We start from the raw sequence: 24,836 nt of genomic DNA on the forward strand, positions 1-24,836 counted from the left end.
TGTGGAAAGTGCAAGGGCGGGTAGTTGAACGCTGGTGTGTTGGCCAGTGGGAAAGCACAGCCAGGGGTGTGGTCGATGCAAAGGGGAAGGAGCAGGGTCAGCACGTGAATGGACAGACACCAGTTCACTCGAGGCTGTGAAGGTCCTGACACACGGGAGGTGCCTAGTCAGCGAGCACTGTCATCTTCGGCGGGCTCCAGCCCTATATCTAATAAAAGTCACAGTTAGTCCCACAGAAGAGGCAGGCAGCCAACCTCCTGTGCTGGTTAGAGACCCCGTGTTAAGGACTAAAAACTCTGAAGCGGTAGTGCAGCGTTTCAGCGCCCAGGCCTCCTCAGCTGGTCCTGGTTTGAGTGCGACGGCTGAGTCACTCACTGTCTGTATGACCCTGGGGGACAATGGAAACTTTCTAAGCTTTCACATAAGATGGGACTAATGATGGGGCCCACCTCCTGGGGTCACTGTGAAGATGAAATGAGATAATGCATATAAAGCAGAAAGCTCAGTACCTAGCAATAAACATAAAATAATAGTAATGGTAATAATAATAATAGTAATAATAACAACAACAGAGGTGATGGCAATAGTAAATAGCAGTGAAGAGGAGTTAAACTTCGGATGATCTAATAATATACATTTCCTTTACTGATCTTTTATTTTCTTTCCCATATACAAAACCCTGTGGGCTTTATTTAATTTTCCTTAATTACCGTGTTTCGAATTACACCAGCAGTGTGGCGTGATTATAACTGAGATGAATCAGTCTCTAATTTTCAGGTACTTAAGGCTTCGCCAGGACAGCACGTCCTTCCAGCACCTCAGCAGGCTTCCCCGCTCCTCTCCCGCACAGGATTAGAGCCTCGCCTAACTGCATCTGTCTGCTGGCTTCCCTGCCCTGGGACCTGCAGGGCATGAGGCAGTCAAGTAAAGTAAAAGAAAACAATAAATCCTGCTAAGTAAGGTTGACCCAGTGAGGAGGAAAATGTCAGGAGAGAGTTGGTGGAAAGTGGGGCGTCTGGAAGGCTCCCTCCCAAGGGAGTGGTTGGTGCACTTCCTTGGCCTCCCCGCCTGCCCAGGGCCCCCAGGGAGCGGGGTGGGGGTGGGTGTGCTAGGCTCTCCTCCCCAGGGTTCCGGTAAACTCTCTGGTTGCCCATTTTGAAGATTTGAAGATATTTTACATTTCTGTGCATTCCATAAGCACAGAGATTATCCCCAAAATGCTGCTTTTGGGGGGGGGGCTGGAATCTGGTAGCTAGACATGAGGACAGGATTAAAGATGCAGGACAGGGGGATGGCCAGTCTCACATGTTCATGGGGAGATCTCCAGTGTGCCGCAGGACCTGTTCCTGGGGTGTGTCCACCTCTCGTAGTCTAAGAAGAGCTTTCGCATCTGAGAACATCTCCAGTGTGATTTGAAAGCTCTAAGCATGATTTTTTAAATGAATGTATAACAAATCAATAGAAAATGGTTTTTGTGCTGTTACTGTCTTCAAGCAAAGACTATTATTGTTCTGTGTACTCAATATTGCTGTTTTAACAGAAGTCTAGTCCCCCCCGCCCCCCAACAAAGTTTCTCTTTCTGGAAGAACCGCCCAATCCCGCCACCACCCCCCTCCGCTTTAGGTCTAGCTCCCCAGTGTTCTCTTGGAGGGGAGCCCCCGGCTCCCTTCTTCCAGGGGGAAGATGAGAAGGAGTAGAGGTGACTAAACAGGCACAGGTATCATTTGTCACAGCTTAAGGAGAATGGCCATTCCTGGAATTTTTTAGTGATGTCTTTTGTATTGAAAGGATTGTAGAAGGTAAGTGAGGCTAAAACCTCCCAGGAGTTTCTCTTGCTCCAATATCTGAGAGCCGTCCACACCGAGGTCCACACATCGCCGGCCAAGGCCAGCCTCCACGCCACCACTTAGGAAAACGGAGGGGGAACTGACACAGCAGCAGTAAAGCAAGCTGATCTAACTTTCAGACAGACCTCTCTCTCTCCGGCTCTCCCTGCCTCCTTCTGCCTCTCTGTGCTCTCTCTCAAGTGTGTGCATGTGTCTTTCTCTCTTACTCCATCTACCCTCTCCCTCTTCTTTTTTCTCCCCTTTCACCCTCTCCCCCCTTTTCTTTCCCCCTCTTTCCCTACCTGTCTTTCCCCCTCTCCTCCCCACCCCACCCCAGTGATCCTCCCCTTCCTCCTGCTGTCTCTTCCTGCCCCGCCTTCCTGCCCACCCCCACCCACACTGGCAGACAGATTTTGTCATGTTGGTGATATATTGTATTTTCCTCCAGTTCTCTGTGGTGTGGGGGCTACATTACATGAACTCAGGGAAAACGCTGTTCCCACAATCAGAGCTTTTGTTTCCAGCCTGAGGGCGTGGCCAGAGACCCCTGCTTTCACCCATTTCTTTGGCGGTACCTGCCTCCCCCATGGATAGGGATAGAGAAAAAAGAGAGATTAACTGGAAGATTAGACTTCTGATACCTTATCTGCAGGCTACAGCAGGAAATTTTACTATAAACCCCGTTTAGTGGCTTACTTGGGAGGAAGATAAAGGTTTCTTTCATTTGAAAATGTATTCTGTGCTCTCACAGCACTTTGTAAATAATTCTAACAGTTAAACTGTTACACTGTGACAATTACTTCTTTTCACGTCTTCCTCCCTTACTCTCTCTGGCGAGCACCTCAGGGAACAGGGCTCACATGTTACTCATTTCTGAATGCCCCCCTTCACACCATGACTAGCACATAGGGTGCACCCCCCCCCCAGAAATCTTTATTTAAGTGCATTATATACAATGCAGCCATTATGAAGAATGAGAAGGAACTGTATTTACATTTAAGAATTGGGTATTTATATATATTGAATGGAAAAAAACACAAAGTTGTGAATGAAGCATAGAATCTCATTTTTGGAAGATATAATTATGCCCTAGAATATACCCCAGAATCCTGTGTATGATACATCATTAAGCAGCTTACTGCTGGAGGATGACACTGGGGAAGAAAAAGAAGGCCTGTGTGGATGGAGAGGGAACTTTTTACTTCGAATACTCTGGCTTGTTAGAATCCTGTCTAGGGCAGAGAGTGAAGCTGACCAGCGTCCACTTGCCCAGTCCCTGCCCCACGCGAACAGACGGAGCTCCCTGCCCGGCCTCCCCTGGGGAGGGGGGCTCCTCTTTCTGCCTTCCACCGCTGCTCTCGTCCCTTCACCTCCGCCCTGACTGCCGCCTTCCGTCGTCTTCAGTGCTCGTCACTGCTGGTTGTGCTCATCACTAGTGCTCATCCCTTCTCCATTGCTAGTTATTCCCCTCTCGTCACGCCAGGCCTCCTCCCGCCACCTTCTCCATTCCCACACCAACCAGCCTGTTCATTCATGGATGCTTCATGCATGGGTGGGTGGGTGGGTGCATGGATGCATGCATGCACGGATTCATGGGTGGATGCATGGATGCAGAGATGAGCAGACTCATGGATGGATAGAGGGGCAGAGAGAGGCATCTGTCTGTCAGTCATTTACTAGCGCTGAGATTATTCTAAAGCTGCCCGCTCGAGGCCAACCCTTGACACGCCCCCGGGCCCAGAAGCCTGGGAGAGCGGTTGGGCCCCATCCTCTGTCAATGCTGCAGTAGACAGACCCCGAAACTGCACAGTTGGGCAGGTCTGCACCCCCACCCCCACCCCCCAGAGCTCCGTGAGCACACTGCTCAATGTGGCTTCGCAGCTCCTGTGCCCGACAAACCTTTCTTAGAGGGGTGTCCTAGAGTGACCACCCACTTCGCTCCAGTTCCCCCAGGCATGGGAAGAGAAAGTGCCCGAGTGGAGATGTGGGCAGCGCCTGGGACCGGGAACCAGTTGTGTCTGCCCTGACGGTCCCCGAGGGCTTGGTGTGTGCAAAGGACAATGGCTGGGAACTGAAACCCGCACTTCTCCTGGGAGCTTTGACCTTAACAAGAACAAGATAAGGGAGCGGGAGCCCTGGACTATCTGGATGAGCCAGGCTAAAGACACGCCTCGTCTCCTGTCCACGGCGAATCCCCAGGGGTGTCTTTAAGTGTGTTATCTGGGTGTGAGGAAGACCAGCCAGCCCCCAAGGCCCAGAACTGCATCGCCAAGGTCTCTGCCCTCTCAGCCTGCAGAAACAGCGCTAGATCCATGCTCGGCCTCCCCAGCCACCTGGAAAAGGGAGCCAAAGGAAGGATGAAAGCTGGTGGGTCCTCCCCAGAGGGAGCTCCCTGGCTGTCTCCACGCTGCAGCCACTGGGTATCAATGCCTTTTAATTCACTTACTGTCTGTGCCGAAAGCTAGGGGGACAGCACCAGTCACCCTTGAAGTGGGAAGTGAAAGAAGAGAGAAGGGCCCAGACTCCCTCCTCCTGAAAGCCAACGTTGCCCCTCGGTCACTTACACTGAGACACTCACCCCTGACCGGCCCCCTTTCTCTCCCTCTTCTCGCCCCGGGTCAGTACCTCTGCCCTCCACGCAACTTGTGGCGGACTGGGTCTGCGCCCACCGGCGCTGCTCTGCCTCCCCACCGGCACTTTTATAGCTTCTGTTGCATTTTCTTTACTGATGCTGGGATGGTGTTTGGTCTCATTACATCCTTTTTCGTCATACCACCTGCAGAGCAGGGAAGATTCTCCTGGATCAGTCCTGTCCTCACTCCCGTGACAGCCCCACCTCCAGGTCTGTGTGCGCATGTGCACGCCCTGCCCCCTCTAACCCACCTGGGCTCCTGTTGGTTCCCTGGCCACACCCCGCATTCCACGACCTCGTGCTTGTTTACTCTTCTCTCTTCCTGGATGTGGTCTTGTCCTTCCTACTCCCGTCTCTGTTTTCAGACTCCTGGTCATCCTTAAGGAGTCAGCTCCCCTGTCAGCTCCTCGGTAGAGCCTCTCCCTGGCTTGGAATTGACCGCTGCCCCGTGGGCAGCCTCTCTCCTGAGTACTGAATATTTACCAGCCCTGTGGCCTCAACACCACCGTATTGTACTTATTTGTTTACACTTGTCTTTCAGCTACACAGGGAGCTCCTTGGGGGAAGGGATCATGTTTTATTCATCTTTTTAATTCCTAGCTTGTAAAACAGAACTTGGCATGCGTTCCTGTGTCCTCAAAAAAGGTGGGGAGGAGGGTTTGAATGCGTGAATGTGGCTGCGCTGTTTGACTGAAAACGGACGCACGAGTGTCAGTCACTGCGGTACACGTGGCATCTCCACGCAACCTGTGGCAGCATTCGGGAGGCAGGCTGTTAGATGAAGAGATGACTGGTTTCTAGAAAAAGGTGGAGGGGATGAGGAACCAGGAAAGGGTGCATCCTCCGAAACAAAGATGGAAAAGCCTTACACAGGAGTCATATCCAAGACTTGGAATTTGGAAGTGCTAACAACAGAGATTAGATCGAAAAGGTTAAGCCATAAAATCAGTGGGTAGAATTTTGAAATGTGAGCAGGATTTATGAACACAACCTTTTTGAATTTGAATCTAAGTTCCCCAGTTTCTTTTATTTTTTAATTTTTTTTATTTATTGAGTTTTAGAAAGAGAAAGAAAAATACCTATTTGTTGTTCCACTTATTTATGCATTCAGTGACGGATTATTGTATGACCCTAACTGGGGATCGAACCCACAACCTTGGCATAATGGGATGATGCTCTAACCAACTGGGCTACCCAGCCGGTGCCTCTTCCCCAGTTTCTGCAGCATTTCTGCTTCTCAGCCTTTCTATCATGAGGGACGTGCGTCTGTGTTTCGCAATCATGCATCACTTGCACACTGACACTTTTGAAAAGTACAATAATACAAAGAATTACTAGAAAAATAAAACAGAAAAAATCAGACATGCAAAATACAAGTCCAAATTTATCATTAGATTCAAAAGACCCCATTCTGCCCAAATGCTGTAAGTTTCTACATGTTGTCAATTGCCGGCCTTTGGGCCATAAGATCATGCTTTCTCTTGATTTCTGCACTTTGTTGCAGGCCGGTAACCAGCAGTTTGCAAACTGGATCCTGTTCACTTACCACACCTCAAACAGCACCAAATTAGATTATTGTATATTTTCAATAACAGACATTACAAGGAATGAAAAAGTTAATGAGAAAAAGATACTCAGGTACAAATCATTACAATGGTGGAAATCTTAAGGGCATAAATGAATAGAAAAATAAATGCTTTCTAAGCAAAATTTAAAACTATATAACAAAAGTATCCAAATGGTGAAAAGTTCTTTTCTGTGTGAATCTCCCCAAAGTAGAGGAAATTCTTGATTCCCTTGGAGAGTAATTGTCCAATGCGAAAGTTTCAAAGTGGCCCCTCACTGTTAACAGTAGGGTAGCAACAGGCACTAACATCAAGCCAATAAAATTAATAAGCAGCATGACAGGCTCTAATAAGTTTCATTGGTATCTTTCCTCTGTCATTTGAGCACAGAATGAGCTGTTATTATCACTGAGCTTCAAACCTCTCATTTTGGCCTCAGATGATTACAGCTGCTAATGCAGTGCATGCTACAGTAGTTTTCAGTAACTGGGTTAGGGTTAAAGTATCATATTTAAAGGACTTAATTATGATCAGCGGGGGGAACAAGTTGTGGCCATGTGACTTTGATCTGTTTTCTAGAGCGGCCTACAAAAATTTGGACTCCTGACGATCTATTTTCTCAACCATTTCAGAGCAAGCAGCTTTTACAACCTAGTTTCTCCACCACAGACTGGGGCTTTGAACCGCTCTCGCTTGGCGAGGGGCCAGCATTGGTTGGAAAGGGGCCACGGTTCTTTGTCTCTCGCCCCAGATGAAATTCTTCAAGCCCCTTCACTCAGCCTTTCCCTCGCATGGAGAATTTAGTTTTGGGTTTCTGCAAACGAGCAAGCTTCGCAGTTGAAGCGAGAAAAGGGATTGTTCGTCGTCTCGCTGAGCCCCAGTGCAGCCGGCCAGGTGGATCTGGTGCAGGCAACACCGCCCCCGTCTCTCCCTTCATCCTGCAGCAGGGTGCGGACTGTGCTCATCCACAGCTTTCTGACTCACTTTTTCATTTCATGCCCATGCGCATCCGTCTGTTCTACCTTCTCGATTTTATGTGCAATTTGTCCTTTTAAAATGCTGATTAAAGTATTAAGCAACTGTCAAATACAACTATTTAGTGTAAGTTAAATGTCAGCCCATCCTTTAGGACCATATATAATTTTATGAAAATAACAGTGAACACATGTTGTTGGTTTGTTTGTTTTTTGTTTTTTTTTGAGGAAATGTAATTTAGGTTTTAACATGTTCAAAATGCTGTTACATCAATTCTAACCTCCTTTAGCATTTCTTGTGTGGGCACTAACTCTGTGTCCTCTGAGGCAGATACATAAGCCTCTTAATAACTGTTCCATTCATAAAAGTAAGGAGACTAGGTTTTGCTATTGTGGGTTTTTAATGACAACTGCACTTAAATCTTGTGACTCATTTCGTATTGAGATGACTACTTTCTTAAGAAGAACAGATGTTACCACAAAGCTTGTTTCCAAAAAAAAATGAACATTGGTTCATGCATGACAGTGATCTTAATATTAAAAAACGAGAATGTTTGAAAGTTGTTTGATGCCGTCTGTCAGATGTGCCACTGAGGAAGTTAATGATGAAACCCTGCCTGTTCTTCATCTGTGGAACATAAAGCACACGAGAGAATGAATGTGGGTGATTAAGAGAGAAGAAACAATTATCCAATGGTTCCTCAATGTCAGTTTCGCCTTTCGCTAGTTGCCTCTACCTCGTTGTGTCTGGACGGACTCCGGAATGAGGTTCCAGTGCTGGGATGTTCATGGTCTGCTTGACTTGTCGCTGGGTCACTACCTCCACGTGCCGCCGAAGCCCCTGTGGCATTCGGTAGAGGGGCACGGTACACACTCAGGGCAGGAACTTGCACTGATTTTTTTTTTTAATTTATGTTATTTCAGCTGTTTTCACTTTTTTCTTTATTGTGTTCTTGCCTCCTACAGAGCTAGCTTTGTTGGGCGTTGTTGAGGGGAGCAGGGATGCTCGGGTTTGAACTCTTGGGCACTCAGGGCCGGAAGGAGTTTCCCGCTCTCAGCAGCTCGAATAGCTTCTAAGCCGTGTACATTGAACCCGCTGTGGGTCTGAGTCCCGGCTGGCTCTGTCTGCAGCTGTTTCTCTGTTAATAAAAATATTCAGCAAGTAAAATCATGTCGAAGTTTTCCATGGATCTTTGACATAGCCTAGTAGGTAGCATGATGTGCTTTATTTAAAAGAAATTTTTTAAAAGAAATAAATTGGTATTTGGGAAAGACTTCAGTCCTGTAACAATGAGTTCTTCCTATCTTAAAGGGTATGTTTAAATCGACTCTTGTCACTTTTCCCAGTTTTATTAAGATAGAACTGACATATACAGCATTGCATTCGTTAAGGTGGACAATGTATAACAGTGTTACAGTATGTTAACTGTATACAGTGTGTTGACTAAACACAGTAAGTTTAGTTAACATCCATCACCTCACATAGTTACAAGTTATTCTTCTTGTGATGAGAAATTTTAAGGTCTGCATTTGTGGTTTTTCACTGTATCTTGTGATGAGAAATTTTAAGATCTGCATTTCTGGTTTTTCACTGTATGAAGTTTGGAGTATCTTTTATCATGTCATGATATCATATCAAAGAAACAGCAGATGCTATTTTTATGTCAAAACTCTATTATTGGTTACTGTGGTCATTATAGTATCCATCTAGAGAAGTTCTAATACTATTGGAGGGCAGATCATTAATGTATACAACATTCTTTTTCTTTGCTCACTATCCTCATTCTATAAATACGTTAAGTATTAGCATCATTGATGAAAGAGAGACTCTGTATTCTCAGAGTGGAGTTGAGCATATCTGTATGATAATTACTTGACATGGATAGAAAGATGCATCTTGCAAACTAAAGGTGACTTGCAGGAGGACAGCAGCATCTAAAACAGCCTTCTCGTTGCTTTCTCAGGATTACCTTGACTGCATCAGGGACCAAACGAAACTCCCTCTGGGGACAGAAGAAAGATCAGCCCTTTTTGGAAACATACAGGATATCTACCACTTCAATAGGTAAGTGAGTACTCAAAAGATTGCTCTCACGTGGGGACATTATGAATTTCTCTCAAATGAATATGGACTAAGAAAACTTTTCCTGGAATCTTTGATTTGACTTCATAACATTGTGTGGGCTTTTGCGTCATGAAATCTTCCACCTGGAGGCATTTTTCTTTTATTTACTTTTAGAGAGAGGGGAGAAGGAGAAAGAGGGAGAGACACATCAGTGTGTGAGAGATACAGTGATTAGTTGCCTCTCACATGCCTCCAATTGGGGACCTGACCCACAACCCAGGTATGTGCCCTGACTGGGAATCGAACTGGTGACCTTTTGGTTTGCAGGCCATCACTCAATCCACTGAGCCACACCTGCCAGGGCCCCGGAAGCATTCTTGTTTGTGTACGAGTCTCCCATGTGTTCAATATCCTGTCCTGCTGCATCCTCTGGTTCAGAGGAGAGACCGGTGTTCCCTGGCAGAGCAGTGGTATCGTCCTTCTCACAGGATACAAATGGGGAAACCTCCCCACGGGTTTCGTCTGCAGCATCCTCACCTCCACTGCGCTTCCGAAAATGTCCTTCTGCCTGGCCAGTGGGCAGGACACAGTAAACACACAATGAATACTTAAATCATATATGTTAATTTGTATTAGTTAACAATTAAAATTTAAAATGATTAATTTAATTCAAACATGTATTCAGTACCTGCTATGTAGCAGGCACTGGGCTAAGATAATTTCCTTAGTAAACAAGACAGGCAGGGAGCTGAAGGGGCTGGACAAGCAAGTCACTTACTATAAAGTAGTGTGATACTTTTTGGAAGACCAGGTAATCGGCAGGTTAAGAGCACAGACTCTGATATAGCAACAGTGATCCTGAGAAGGAAGAACAAAGTTGGAGGAATTACACTATCTAATATCAAACCATACTATAAGGCCATAGTAATTAAAACAGCGTGGTACTGGCATAAAAACAGACACATAGATCAATGGAACAGAATAGAGAGCCCAGAAATAAACCTACATCTTTATAGTCAATTCATATTTGACAGAGGAAGTAAGCACATACAAGGGCTAAAGATAGTTTATCCACTAAATGGTATTGGGAAAATTGGACAGATATGTGCAGAAAAATGAAACTAGACCACCTTCTTACACTATACACAAGAATAAATTCAAAATGGATCAAAGGCTTAAAAGGTAGACCCAGAACCATAAAAATCATAAAAGAAAACATAGGCAGCAAAATCTTAGATATTGCTTGTAGCAATATTTTATCAGATATATCTCCCCAGTCAAGGGAAACAAAAGAAAAAGATAAACAAATGGGACTACATCAAACTAAAAGATTTTTGCACAACAAAGAAAATTATCAACAAAATGAAAAGACAATCCACAGAGTGGAAGAACATATTCGTCAATCCATCTGATAAGGGGTTAATATCCAAAATTTATGAACTTACAAAACTCAACTCCAAAAAACAAACAACCCAATTAAAGAATGGGCAAAGGACCTGAACAGACAAAGGGACATACAGATGGCCAGTGGACATGAGAAAAGATGCTCAAAGCCACTGATCATCAGAGAGATGCAAATCAAAACCACGGTAACATGCCATCTCACATCTGTCAGAACTGCTCTCACCAATAACTCAACCAACGAGTGCTGACAAGGATGTGGAGAAAGGGGAACCCTTTTTTCACTACTGGTGGGAATGCAGACTGGTGCAGCCACTGTGGAAAGCAGTATGGAGGTTCCTCAAAGAAACTAAAAATGGATCTGCCTTTTGACCCAGCTATCCCACTTCTGGGGATATAGCCATAGGAACCCAAAACACTAATTAGAAAGAACATGAGCACCCCTGTGTTCACTGCAATGAATATATTTACAATTACTTACAATTGCCAGGATATGGAAGCAGCCCAAGTGTCCCTCCATAGATGAGTGGATAAAACAATTATGGGACATTTATACAATGGAAATCTACTCAGCCATAAAAAAGAGGAAAATTTAGCCTTTTGTAACAGTATGGATGGACCTGGAGAACATTATGCTAGGCGAAATAAGCCCATCAGAGAAAGACACATACCATATGATCTCACTCATATGTGGGATTTAATGAACAAACTGAACTAATAAGAAAAATGGGGACACACTCTCAGATGGAGAACAGGATGACAGCTGGGAAGTGGGGTGGAGGTTAGGGGGTGGAGAGATTGAGCCAAAAGAAAAAAAGACTCATGGACATGGACACCAGTGTGGTGACTGCTGGAGGAAGAGGGGTTTAGGAGTACTAAATGGTAATGGTAAAAATACAATAAAGATTAAATTTAAAAAAACACACACACAGGCTTGGGTTCCCAGAATATCTGGGTTTGCATCCCAGCTGAACCGTGTATATACCCTTTGGTGAATTTTAGTGAAGTAAAAGAAAGAACTTGCTCAGTTTTTAAGTCTTTGCTCAAATCTTCCTATCTTAATGCTCTTACCCAGGAACCCCCCCCCCGCCCCCCTCCCCCGCCCCCCCCCCCTTACCCAGGAACAGTTAACACACATATTAACTGTTTGGCTCTTTCTTTTTCTCCTGGAATTTAGCAATTTCTAACATAAAATGTGATTGACTTTGGGGATAGGGACCTTGTTTCCTTGTTCCCCACTCCCACTCACAGAACACTCCCTGGGGACAGGGGTCCATCTGGTCTTTGATTGCCCAAGTGCTTAGAACTACACCTGGCCAATAGGAGGCATCAGAACTTTCGTGGAATGACTGAATGAATGAATGAATGAATGGAAACAATAACATGTGTCTACCTCATGTGGTTATTGTGAAGCTGACCCACTTAAAGTGCCTAGTTCAATGCCAGCACACAGTAAACACCAAAATGTTCACCAGTGCTGACGGTGATTTTGATATAGTAAAACCCCGTTATCAAGTGCTGCAGTGCTCTGCCATTATGAGACTGAACCACAATGCAAATTATAAATCCTCCCCCGCTTTCCGTACTGAAATTGGTACAGGTGAGCTCTTGGCGGGCCGGATCTGCGTCTCCTTCGCCATCTTTCAGTCCCTGACCCCTAGCCCAGGCCCGGCCTCTGGGAGGCGCTTTCCCTGAGCACGTCGTCTGCATCCTTCCCTTCTGAAAGCCTAGGGTGTCAAAAATGCCCGGGCTGCTGCATCTCTGCCACTTGCTTCAGTAGACTCTGAAAACCGGTGTGCATGTTCGGAGACAGTGGCTCTCAACCGGGGCTACATACTGGATGGAATCACCTGGGAAGCTTTTAAAGTGTGGTGGATCCTATGCCCAGAAATTCTGATGAGTTGGTCTGGTGCGGGGCCGGGGCATCAGGATGTTTGAAAAGGTCCTCAGATGTTTGTAATGTGCACCATGGTTGAAAAACACTATCCACGTCAAATAACCACAATAATAGGAAAATAGAGAAAAGACATAAAAAAGCTGGACTAGGGGACGTGGAGTCTGCATGTTCACGTCACGTGCGGGTGTGAGAGCAGGCCTTCCAGAGTCCACCCGAGGCACCGTAAGGAGGGACGAGGGCCGGGGCGCTGGGAGGCCCGGGCGTGCGCCCCCCTGTGGATTGGCTGTAAGCTGGCGGCACCGGCTGTCTATCTAGCGCTTACTTCGCACCAGAGGTTGTAGAGTCTCGTGTGTGATCAATCACCCTGTATGCCTCATCTGGGCTCCTCTGAGTCCAGACCCATTGTGGTGGGATCCGGGAAGGCCATTTTACTCCCTGGAGTTCAGATCTTCATGCGTCTCCTCATTTCAAGAAAGATAAGAATGGAGTTGGGACTTCTATCACCCAGATGGGGCCTTGGCAGCGGGGCTTGGGCACGGGAGCCCGGGTCTGCAACAGTTGGAAGAGTGAGAATTCCTTTGGGTTCCAGGACTGGCCCTCTGTTCTTTTCTCTGTGGCGTTCCTGGACCCAGGAAGTCAGACACCTCTGAAATAACGCAAGTCAGAGCGAATGAGTGTGGTGGTGATGACCTGTGAGATGTCTGTACAGTGACACAATGATACGTGACCGAGTTTGCGCCTGTCCCTTTTGTAGGGCACATTTCAGTAGCCCCCTGCACATGCATGACCTCATTTAACCCTCTTAGCTCCTAGAGGTAGATCAGGCGCACCTCTCAGAGACTGGGCGCCCACCCAACAGGCCCTCGCGGTCTGCTGTGCGTGTGGAAAGACCTTTTCTCAAGGTCACAGAGCTGGAAACATAGTCCTGACTATTTTGAATGCCTTGGTTTTTGTCAAACCTCTATTATTAGTAGTAGTATTTTATTATTTTCAAGATCTTCTCATTAAACTTTTACAGTTAAATTGTACTAGGTTATCCCTATTCATCTTTATTTCCTTTCTCTTAAATCTGGAGTCTAAATTCAGAGCTTGGATATTTTTGCTATTATAATTGGTTAAGTAATAATATTGATATTACTTTTCATGTTACTGCCTCTTATGAACCTTTTATTAAATATCGCCCCACATCAGTTGATTTCAAAGGTAGAAGTACCCAGCAAATCTATGGCTGGGGCTTGAAATAATTTTAAAGTTTCTATTATTAGTTCAGGTCCAGGTTTTTCAACATATATTATTATGACTAAACACGATTTAAATCTCTAAAATTAAAGAGGGCAAAAAGGAAGTGGTTTTATGCTGCCCTGAAAAATTCATCTGAGTAGATTTTGTTCTTCAGGAAATATTTCCAAAATACAGAAAAGCACAGAGTAAACACCCATGAACCACCCCACTCTATCAAAAAGCCTTTCCTTGTGCCATGTTTGCCTTAGAAAGTCTTTAAAGCATAAAGACATTACAAATCGTGTGGAAGCCCCCCTGTGCAGCCCTCCCGATTGCATTTCACTCTGGGGAGAATGGCACGGTGACGGCAAACCAGCTCTCCAGGGTGAGAACAAGGAAGGGAAACCTGAGGTGGAGTGTTGCCAGTTCCTGCCGTGCAAGCGCTCCATCACAGCAGATTTCGAGCTACCGACAAGACATCGCTAAACATGGAAGTTGGACGAGCTGTGCAGAGTTGGCGCACACAAGCCAGTGTAATCTGGCTCAATGTGCCACCATAGCTGTAACTGCCAGCCAAGACTTGGTTTTTCATTTCCAAGTGTGATTTTTTTTTTTTGCCATGACTCTATATGTAAGTGCTTATTTAAAACATGAAACATGCTTTCACTTATTTCAAACATGGCATAAACTGTGTCAGTTTTTCACAGTTTTTTTTTTCACTTAACACTGTTTTTGAGATTTATCACTGTATTTTATTTTAATTGCTATATAATACTCTATTGGGGGAATACATTACTTTGTCTTTTGCTGATTACAGTAAGACTGAGCATCTTTTCTTGTTCACTGGCTCACATCCATTGCTCATCTGCCTGTTGGGAGGTTCCTTGTTCACGTTGCTGCAGAGGAGTAGTTGATGAATTCTGGCTAGTGATCGCTGTGGGTTATGTGAGCTGCAGATCATGTCCTAGTGTGAGACTTGGTTTTCTGTTTGACTTTCATTGTGGTTTCTTTTCAAAGGAGTTGTATAATTCATGAATTTGACTACACTAAATAAATATACTTTTTATAGTCTGTGGGTTTTGTGTTGCGTTTCAAAAATTATCTCCTGTTCTCAGTTCATACATTTATTTTTGCCTACAAGTTTTATCATCTTGCTTTTTACAGATAGCCTTAATCTAACTGAAATTGGTGGGAGCATGGCATGTGTTAGGAAAGTCGGATTCTTATTTTCATCTGGCTAGCCCATGACTCCGTCACCGCTGGTCGAAAACATATCCTTCCCATGCTGACTTGTGGTTGCATGTTCTTCCCATGGCCAGGTTACATGTGTGCGTGGGTCTGTGTCTGAACTCTGTGCTCTGTTTCGTCAGTCGAGGTGCTGGTCCCTGTGCCAACCACTTTGTCTTCATTACTGAGCCCGTGTTGCTGCTCTTCAGCACTGGCTTAGCTCTTCTTGACTCTTTTGAGCTGGTGAGTTCAGCGAAGAACTCTGATGGCATTTTTATTGGGACTGCATTTAATTTATAGATTAATTTTGGCAGAATTGGCATCTTTACAATATTGAATCATCCCATCCATAAACATATCTTTCTTTAATCAAGCCTTTTTAAATGTCCTATAATAATGTTTTATAATTTTTTCATCATATTCATACATGTAACTTTTATATTTTCTAATTTTCTATTTTTAATGGACTATTATTGTCATCTAGGAATGCTTTTGATTTTTTTATGTTGATAATGTATCCAACTAACTTTCTAAATGTTCCCATTAGTTCTAATAATGGCTTATAAATTTTTTGGGGGGGGAGGAGTTTCTACGCAGACAATGGTATCTGAAAATTAGAAGAGTTTTTTTTTTTTTCCTCCTTTACAGTTCTAACCTCCCTCCACCCCCACCTTTTTTCATGTGTTATTGCTTTGGTAAGTCCCACCATAGAATGTTGATTGGATGTGGGCATCCTTATCTTCTTTCTGACATTAGTGGGAATGTTTCAACTGTTTTACCATGAAGTTTCATGTTTGCTCTGATAGTAAGATAAACACTTTTTCCTATTTTGCTAAGATTTTATTGGGAATGAATATTGGATCTTATTAAATGTTATGCCTCTAAGAAAATTAGCATGTGATTTCTTTCCTATTGAAAATCTGGTAAATTATATTAATAGGAATTCTGATTTGAATTATACATACATTACTAGAATAAACTCTACCTGGTCACAGGTAGATGTTTTATATATTTACACACTGATAAGCTTGATTTGTTTATAAATTTTAGAGAATTTTTTCATTCATGTTCATAAGTGATAATAGTATATAATTCCTCATATAGTCCTTGTTCAGTTTTGGTGTATGACTAGATTGGAATTGTTATATCACAAAACCTTCCAACATGAAATGTTTTGGAATGCAGTTGAGACTTCATCTTTTTCTTTCTGTGTATCAAAATCTCTTTTTCTGTCCTGATCCCTGTGATAGCCTAGGTATTTATGTCTCTGGCTTGGTGTCTGGAAGAGATCCCCAAATGGTCAGGAAACTAGGTCTGTCAAAAAAAGCCACTTTCCCCATTTTACCTTGTCCCTAAAATCTCAAAACCTTTTTTTTTAACTACCAAACAAGGAAGAAATGCCAGCTGTTTTATAAAGCATCACTCTCTTAAAATAGAGTTCTTGAAACTGTAACTCGAATCTTTAAGAATAAACACGGAGGAAATAGAGACCATTCCTCCATTGTGAATTTCTATTTTAAAAAAATATTTTTTAGCAAATTAAAATCATCAGAACTCCCTTCCTTCTTCAAAAAATGGAGTAAAAATTTCCTTCTTCTTTCAACTCGCCTTCAACACCTATGTGGAATCCCCACGGCATATAAAATGCTGGGCTAAGTCTGGTAGTGTGGGGATGAATAACACCATTGTATGGCAGAGGCAGTAAGTCCTATAATCAAGGCACGAACAAAATGCTTTGAGAACTCTGAGGCACATGCAATTAATCTTATCTGAGGAGGCTAGTGAAAGCTTCACAGAGCCAGAAAGCCAAAAAAATGATGTGGGCCATGCTTTTCTTCTCCCTTGAAAGGTAATTTAGAAGATGAATCATGGGCTACATATCACAGTAAGGCAAGGAGAGGTGGGACCAGATATCATTTCTTGTAGTGCATTTTCATACCACTGAAATGTTTTGAATTTCTGCACAATGGTAGAAATATTTTTAACCACAGCCTCTATTCCTGTGAACTTCTCAAACCGAGGACGTTTAGCACTGTTTGTCTCACCCCATCTTCTGTTCCCACGTGCACATGTGCCCCGTGGACACCAGGTGTTACACTGCGAGCTGACCGACACCGGTGGATGGGAAAGGAGGTGGTGCTTAGAGTCTGTTGCAGACCAGAAGGGAAGAAGCCCCGTGCCTGAATCTCTTTCAGTGTAGGACAGTTGAGTCTTCAAGGTCAAAATACAATTTCCGACTTCAAGTTCATGTCAGTGGTCAGAGAACATTTTTTACGTAATACATCCTGTAAAAGGGAACAGCGTTTCTTCTAATTTCCCATCCAAACAAGGGATTTGAGCGCAAGTAAAAAAATCTTATTTTCTTTCTTATAGTTATACTCAAAAAAAGGGGACATATTTCAAACAATTACTCAGGGAAAAGGGAAAATGTCCCAAGCCTGAAGGACTTTAGTTTTGAGCATAAAACACAGTCTGCCGGTCACCTCTTCCCGGTCATGTACATGTGGAGTTGTCATCAGCTGCACTGGTGCGATGAGAAACCTAGTCCCCACCCCGTTAGGCTGCAACTTGAAAGGGACAGTCCGGCGTCTGATCTTTATGGAGTATCTCCAGTGGCTGCCATACCCCATCCCGTGGCGCCATCTGTGCACCCGTGGTACATGGCATCTTAGTTTATAGTTGCTCTTCCTTTTGTATCTTCCCCACTCCCTGTTGCTCGTCACGCTCCAGCCACAGGAGCTTCCTTTCTATGCCTCGCACGAGACACACCGCCAAGCTCCTCCTTTTATTTTAGAAAGGACTCATGGACAGGGACAACAGCGTGGCGATAGCTGGGGTGAGGGGAGATATAAGGGGACTAAATGGTAATGGAAAAAAGTACAATAAAGATTAAATTTTTTTAAAAAAAGTTGTAAAGGGAAGCCAGCCAAATGACTCAAACAAGGCCTGCCATGTAGTCAGACACCATAATGCAGAACATAGCCCTTAGCTTTCTTGAATCAATCAGCAAACACATCTTTCAGGAGATGTGTTTATAATGGAGTGCAGGACTGGGATTTGGAGCCCTGACACTAACCCCAGCCCTGGGTGGCCATTAATAACTATCTGTGTGATCCAAGGTAAGCCGCCTCCCTTTTATGAGCCATGGTTTCCTCCCCTTAAAATTAGGGGTTGGGACCGAGCAGCCTCCCAGATCTGTGGTTCTTGAGCAATAAGTGCCATGCATTGCTCACCTGTGAGCTTTACCTAGGGCCTGGGTGGGTCGCTTCCTCCTGCCGGGGAGTCAGCTCCCGAGATGAAATGAAAGCTCACAAGGGAGCCTGATGAGCACAACATTTGGAACACAAGGAGCTAAACATTGTCAGGACTATTTCTGTCAAGCTGAAGTAACAGAGAAGTAACATGACGGATTCTGCTCAAAATTCTTTTGCGCTCGGAAAGAGGGTTTCTATTGAAAGCCCGGGACACAAAACCTGCGTCCGAAGCACCGCGTCTGCCAGGAACGGGGGACACTAGCCCAGATGCTGCTGCTTTGGCTTTTCTTTCCCTTCAGCCTTTTATCTCCATCCAGTGTTTAGGCCCCAACGATTAGATTGCAACTGCCTTTAATTTAATCATACCCATCTTCCTATAAAGATTTTTCTGAATGTTTATTCATTTATTCGAGCCAAACTGATGACATGTGCTGGGGAGCAGGGTCTCAGATGCTCCTGTAAAAGGTATTGGTACAAATATCAGAACCAGATTTTCCGAACTATAGAGACTCTCACAAAGGGATGGTAGTTATAAAAATATTCGGAAGGAATGTTTGAAATTGGGACTATCCTGAAATCATACATTTGGTCAAAGATCCTTTCGAAGTGCAAGACAGACCGAAGGATTTTAGAGGAACAGGGTGTAGTACGTTGGTGCGGTGTTAGACCCCAGCAGACCTCTGAGAAACTACCATTTGTTGGGTTTCAACGTAATATCCAAGAAAAATAGTCCCACTCATTTAAAAGGCCATTAAACCATTCCTCCCTTTTCTAGTAGACACGTGTGTGTCAGGCCAGAAATTTTTCTATACACTTCAACCAAAACGACAGATTGCAATAGACCGAATGCAGAAGCAGATACGAGACTCCATCCGGGTCAAAGTAGATGTTAGAGACCTGCAAAAAATGTAAAGCAATGCCACTCTTCTAACTTTTTTTTTATTTTATAAAACCCTCACAGAAAGTTATATAGGTTAACATAGGCTTCTACTTGTCATGAAGTGAGTTGATTGATTTTTAAAAGTTGTTTTCATTTTTAATGTGGTAAAATATTGAGAGACATAATCCGCATGAAGAACTCTTAAGATTCTAACCGACATCACGGGATCCTCGGCCTTGGAGTGAGGAGCTCCCGTGACAAGGTGAACCCCTGCAAAGTGTGCGGCCGGCTCTGTGGCGTCTCACCTTCAAATAGAAAAGGACAAGGGAAGATCCCCAGACATTTGGGGAGAGCCTCTAACAGGAAAGACAGAAGCCAGGATATTCAGAGAAAAGGGAGCTTGGTCACAACCAAGGAGCAGGAAAGAAAAGTCCAAAATAATAACAACAGTGTCATCCTCAGAGATAAAAGATTTTACCTCCATAAAGTAAGAACGGAAACATCTGAAGTGCTTACTTCAAAAAAAAACCACTTTGAAATGAAAAATAAGACAATAAAAATGCATTCAATAAAATGGGATGGGAAATAAGTTGAAGTGTCCCCAAAAGCAGAGCAATAAGCAAGAAGAAAGAAAATAGGAGATTGAAAGTGTGGATAACGGGAGCTTCAAAAAGAGGGAGAAGAGAAACGGAGGGAAGGAAACACCAAAGCTGTCTTCAGAGTCGGAGGTGCCTCCGCTTTGTGGCCCCAGGATCGGTATGTGCCTAAAAAGTACAGAGGATCCAAAAAGCTGTTTTTGTCTATGGTTTATGATAGAAATGAAAACTGAGGAATTGTTGAAATATCAGCGTATTCAATAATCACAGTAAGAAACCCACAGATTTTTAGAAGACTAATTTTACTACTCTTCCCACTAACGTTTTAGGTGCGTTGGCATTGTTTTGTATTTTTGCACATCTCTGCACTGTCTGAGTTCCTGGAAGACAGCAGGACTCTCAAATCTGCTTCTGCTTTCCATCCGCTCCAGGCCACACAGCCCCCGGAGAAGCCCACTGCACTCTCACGACAGAGTGGGAGCGCAGGGCCAGAGTGTTTTCAGGGAAGTGGTGGCCCTCTGGACCTCCCGAATGGGTCTCGGGACCCTGGGGTTCACTTTGAGAACGGACGTTCAGGAATGTTTCCCAAATATTCCAGTTGGCTCTGTTCATGAATAAAAAGACTTACCCCAAAGCCACCCATCACCGACTTTCAGACTTATGTTAACAAAGAGAAAACTCCAAAAGCTCCCAGAACAGAGAAACAGGTCAAGTAGAGCCTGGACCATAAATCAGAATTCGTGAGGCCACAGGTAGTTTCCCGAATACTCAGAGGAAATGACTTCCAGCCAGGAGTCCTCTCTCCACCGACATAATCAGCCAAGTGCGAAGGGAGAACATTTTGAAATAGGAAGCGTCTCAGAAAATTGACCACCTATGACCCCTACTCAGAAAGCTGCTGGGCTCGGTAACCTCCCAAAGGAAGAAATACATCTGAGATGGTATCTAAGAAACCAGGTTTCCAACACGGGAGCCGGGTACAGGGCATCCCCGGGGTGGTGTTGGAGAGAGAACGCAGCCGTTCCGGTGGGGGCGGAAGGACGCGGGGCTCCCAGAGGGGGTCACCAGGGAGGGACACAACCAGCGGATAATCTGGTGTTTGCACACAGTCAGACGACACACTTCTGGCGCAGAGCTGGGGAATAAACTCGTGGTGTGTATGTTGATACGAAGCACAAAAAAAAAGGAAGAGAGAATTTTAAATGCAGGGAAAGCATGGTTGAACAAGAAAGGAAATGTAATTACGGTATACCACAGGGTTCAGATGAGAATAATATTTAAAATGTAATAATACCTAAAACTATAAGCTCTGTCTTTAGTCAAATTTTGTAACAACTCCTTGAGAAGATGGGAGGAAGGTAGGTCTGGGGAAATTCAGAAGTCAGAATGTGTAAGACTGAAAAGTAATGAAGATGCAATATCGGCCTCTTTAGAAACATCGAAGCAGCCGAAAACAGTGACAGCTGAAGATTCTTCTAAAGAGAGGCCGTCGAAAATGGGAAACAGAATGCAGTGCTATTTGAGTTTTTTTATCAAAATATGTCGTGCACAGCTAACTAAAATAAACTCTTAACACAGTAAAATATATATCAATACAACTTACATGAAGTGCAATTTGGAAATGTGTTAACACTGGCACTGAGGATGCCCTCTGACCCAGCAATTCCATTTGTAGGGTTTTGTCCAGTAGTAGGAAATTAGTTAAATTGATTATGCTATGTCCACTCAATGAAATCTGATGCAGTCACTTCAAATAATGAACCATTAAAAAATAATAGAGATTTACATCGATGAAAACACATTTTCTTCCCTAATATATCTTTTTTTTAAAGATTGTATTTATTTATTTTTAGACAGAGGGGAAGGGAGGGAGAGAAACATCAGTGTGTGGTTGCCTCTCATGTGCCCCCTACTGGGGACCCAGCCTGCAACCCAGGCATGTGCCCTGACTGGGAATTGAACCCTTTGGTTCATCGGCCCACCCTCAATCCACTGAGCCACACCAGTCATGGCACTAACATATCTTTTCTGTAGAGCACTAGCTTTGTTTAAACTTTTATATTTGCTAGTGTAATTTCTCACAGAATGTCTGACTCTTCCATGGACCCCCAAGCTCCAGGAGACCAGGGCCCAAATCTCAGTTTGCTCACTGATGTGTCTGCTCTTGCTGCTGGCACGATACCCGGTGCCTGGGACACTATTCGATGGCTGTGGGTGAGCACCCGTGCAGACGAGGAGACCATCCACAAGGCTTGTGTTAGTCAGAGGAGTTACAGATCCAACCAGTGTTTAAATCCTTACCCCGCCGTGACCTCGAGCAAGTCCCTTACCTAAACCTTGAATGTAGTGGCAATAGGTCCTCAGTTACCCAATTAAATGATTCCTTGTAAAAGCCATGCAAACGTTTAAACTTCTAAATGATATAAAATGTCTTTGACCATAAGACTACAGTCTAATATTTTCTTTTATTTCTTTTATTAGTGAACTTCTGCAAGATTTGGAAAACTGTGAAAATGACCCTGTGGCCATAGCAGAATGTTTCGTGTCCAAGGTAAGCGGGGTTCATTTCTCCAGGCCAACCCAGACAGATACAGAGCCCAAATTGTTTTCACTCCACAGTTAAAATGACTTGCTTATTCCATGTGGGGTGAAGCTAGCCACTAATCTCTCTCACGCTGGTTTCATTTTTTCTTTTCTTTTTTTATCAGCAAGGAAAAAATAAATACTGTTAGTGTTCCCAGTAAGTTAGGAAATACTAACTTAGTAGTTTTCCTGGAATTCATCTAGTAACTGAGTGATGTTACTCATCTTTCGTAGAAAACAAGACAAAACAAAACAAAATCTTTACATTGGGGGAAAGTTGGAATAGAAGAATGTTAGAAAAATAAATAAATAAATAAATAAATAAATAAATATAAAATACCACTAGACGAGTTAGGTTATAAATATGTTATATATAAAAATATGGCACTACCCTAGGCTATATAATTATCATTTAGGTTAGGGGATAAGGAGGAGAATTATTCTCTTACATCTTAAAAATTCATTGTTATTTTTCTTAAGCTGCATTGATGGCTTAGAAAAACACAAGGAAAAGATGCGACTTCTAAAGCTTACGTGACAGTTGGTTCGCACCCTGTGCTGGGACAGGAGACAGAATTCTGAAATACACAAGGCCATCCTTTGCAACATTACTTTCAGGAGATGCTACCCACTATATACAGATCCTATCCAAAGTGTCTCTGAAAAAATGAACAGCTTTTTTTTTTTCTTTTTTTTTCCCCTCTGGAAAACCTCTAGCAGAAATTGTTCTGCAGCAAAACTTTGTGTGATATCTGCAGTTGCGGCTTCACCTGTACAGAGGTTTAAGAGCAGCTCATGATGGGACTTGGGGGCCAACTGAGCATGAGCACCTCACTTTCAGCCCCAGAGTCCTTTGCAAGGCCATGGGAACCGGGAGACATCCTCCCCGGCTGCCCAGGCTCCGGACCTGTCCCGCAGGGTCATTTGCGCCAGCTGCAAATCCCTCCGTCGGTTTTGACCCCAAACATCACACTCTGGGTTTTACTAAGTGGGGCTCCTTACAGGCAGCTGATGGCCCTGGGTATAAAATGCGCCTGACTTTGTGGGCGGGTGTGGGTGTGTGAAGTTGTGAAATGTTTGTGCTCACAGGGTTGCCTGCGATTCCTTCCCCGAGTTGCCTGTGTCATAATTAATCCTCCTAAAGGGTAGGAGTTTGAACAAGAGAGGGAAAATGAAAGCGGGAGAAATGGGTCGAAAGATATGCCAAGTATATCAAAGAAGATATGTTAAAATAACCACAGCACGTAAACAACACGGAGGCTTTTGGAAACGCTCGGGCTTTTACTGGTAACTGTAATCACAAGTTGATTAAAGACGGTCCAGCATATGCTTAGCTCTGGCTTAATTATTCACATAAAAGTTTGTTTATGTGCTGTGTTGCCAACTCCCAAATCTTAGTTTTTCATTGTAATGCTGCCAGGTTTAATTAGAAGACTGACTTTGGGCACCCCGCACTTTCCCGAGGAAGCAGGGAATGAGGAGGGAGTGCTTGGTGCTGGCGCAGCCTGCTCTTCACTCAGCACCCCGAAATTCAGAAGATGGCATGTCTGCTGAGACAACCAGCTGCCCCGCTCTGGGGAGGAATGGAAAATTGCGTTAATTGACAGGCTGTTAATGAAAGAAAGAAAGCTGGTGGTTGACTTGGGCTTTTATCTGAATCACTGGGGCCTGCACAGAGATTCACCCTGACCTTGCTCTCGTGGTCCGTGGAGGTTCCAGAAATCCTTACTGACAGCAGGAGAGCACAGGGCGGCCTCTGACCTGCTGCTCACGAAAGAGCAGGCCCACACAGCGCGCACGGGCAGGAGGGACGGAGACAAAGGTCCCTACTGGGCGGGCCAAGCAGCCTCCCAGCTGAGCCTTTGTGTGCTCCTTGGGCTTGAGAAACACCTGCAGCAAGTTTACCTGTTTCCTGCCTTCACCTCACCCTCGCTTCCTCCCCTGACTGCCGCGGGGGCTGACCCTGGGCAGCGCTGAGCGAGGAGACAAAGCTTGGCTTCAGAGGCCCAAGCTCCCCTTGCTGACCTCCTCCTTTCCCGTGATGCATGGCCTTCAGCCCCCTTGGGGCCTTTCTCCTCCCTCCAGGGCCCAGACGTGCACTTACGTACGGGAAGTGTCCTCAGGAAGTGCTGATCGCCCATATTCCTGTCAGGGCAGTGTTGCCTCATCCATGTGCTCTGTGTACGTTAGGCCTTTCTCATGGTGTGCTGGGAAACATCTCAGGCCAGTGAGTGTGTGAGTATGTGTGTGTGTGTGTGTGTGTGTGTGTGTGTGAGAGAGAGGGAGTGGTGATTGATTCAACAGACATTTGAGCACCCTATGTGCTCAGTGGGACAGCCCTGACTACCTTATATTTTTGTTTGTTTGTTTTTTTTCATAATAAAATGTCTCCTTTCTACATCTTCTCTCATTGCAGTCTGAGAGAGTTGAGTAACCAGAAGGAAATATCTATTTTTGTATAATTCCTTTATCATTGCCTTCTTTTCCCCTAAATACTCCTGAAAAGGATTTGGGGAGGCAAATATCGATAGGCATTTAAGGATTAACCAACTAGGAACTATTGATTTCTGTGCAGAGCTGTTGTTTGAAATGCTGACAGATCTTACAGGTCTAAGGTCATATATACACTTGGTCCTATATTAACAATATAAAGCCAATTTGAATCAAATCCCTCAACTTTAACACAAAACTAGAGTCATGATGTCACGAAATGCA

At 44.3% G+C, this 24,836-nt stretch overlaps 1 protein-coding gene across 5 annotated transcripts in view; it reads left to right on the forward strand.

Moving 5' to 3' along the window:
• The window catches only part of PLEKHG1 (pleckstrin homology and RhoGEF domain containing G1), a 206,489-nt gene that overhangs the window by 142,475 nt on the left and 39,178 nt on the right, over positions 1-24,836 (forward strand). For all 5 annotated transcript variants that reach the window (XM_045843148.1, XM_045843149.1, XM_045843150.1 and 2 more), the window contains 2 exons: positions 8,962-9,062; positions 22,020-22,089. In XM_045843148.1, the coding sequence (XP_045699104.1) occupies positions 8,962-9,062; positions 22,020-22,089 (171 nt within the window). The remainder of the gene's footprint in view (positions 1-8,961; positions 9,063-22,019; positions 22,090-24,836) is intronic.

This window comes from Phyllostomus hastatus, unplaced genomic scaffold, assembly GCF_019186645.2.
Source record: "Phyllostomus hastatus isolate PE091 unplaced genomic scaffold, TTU_PhHast_1.1 phas_contig_40, whole genome shotgun sequence".
Lineage (NCBI taxonomy): Eukaryota > Metazoa > Chordata > Mammalia > Chiroptera > Phyllostomidae > Phyllostomus > Phyllostomus hastatus.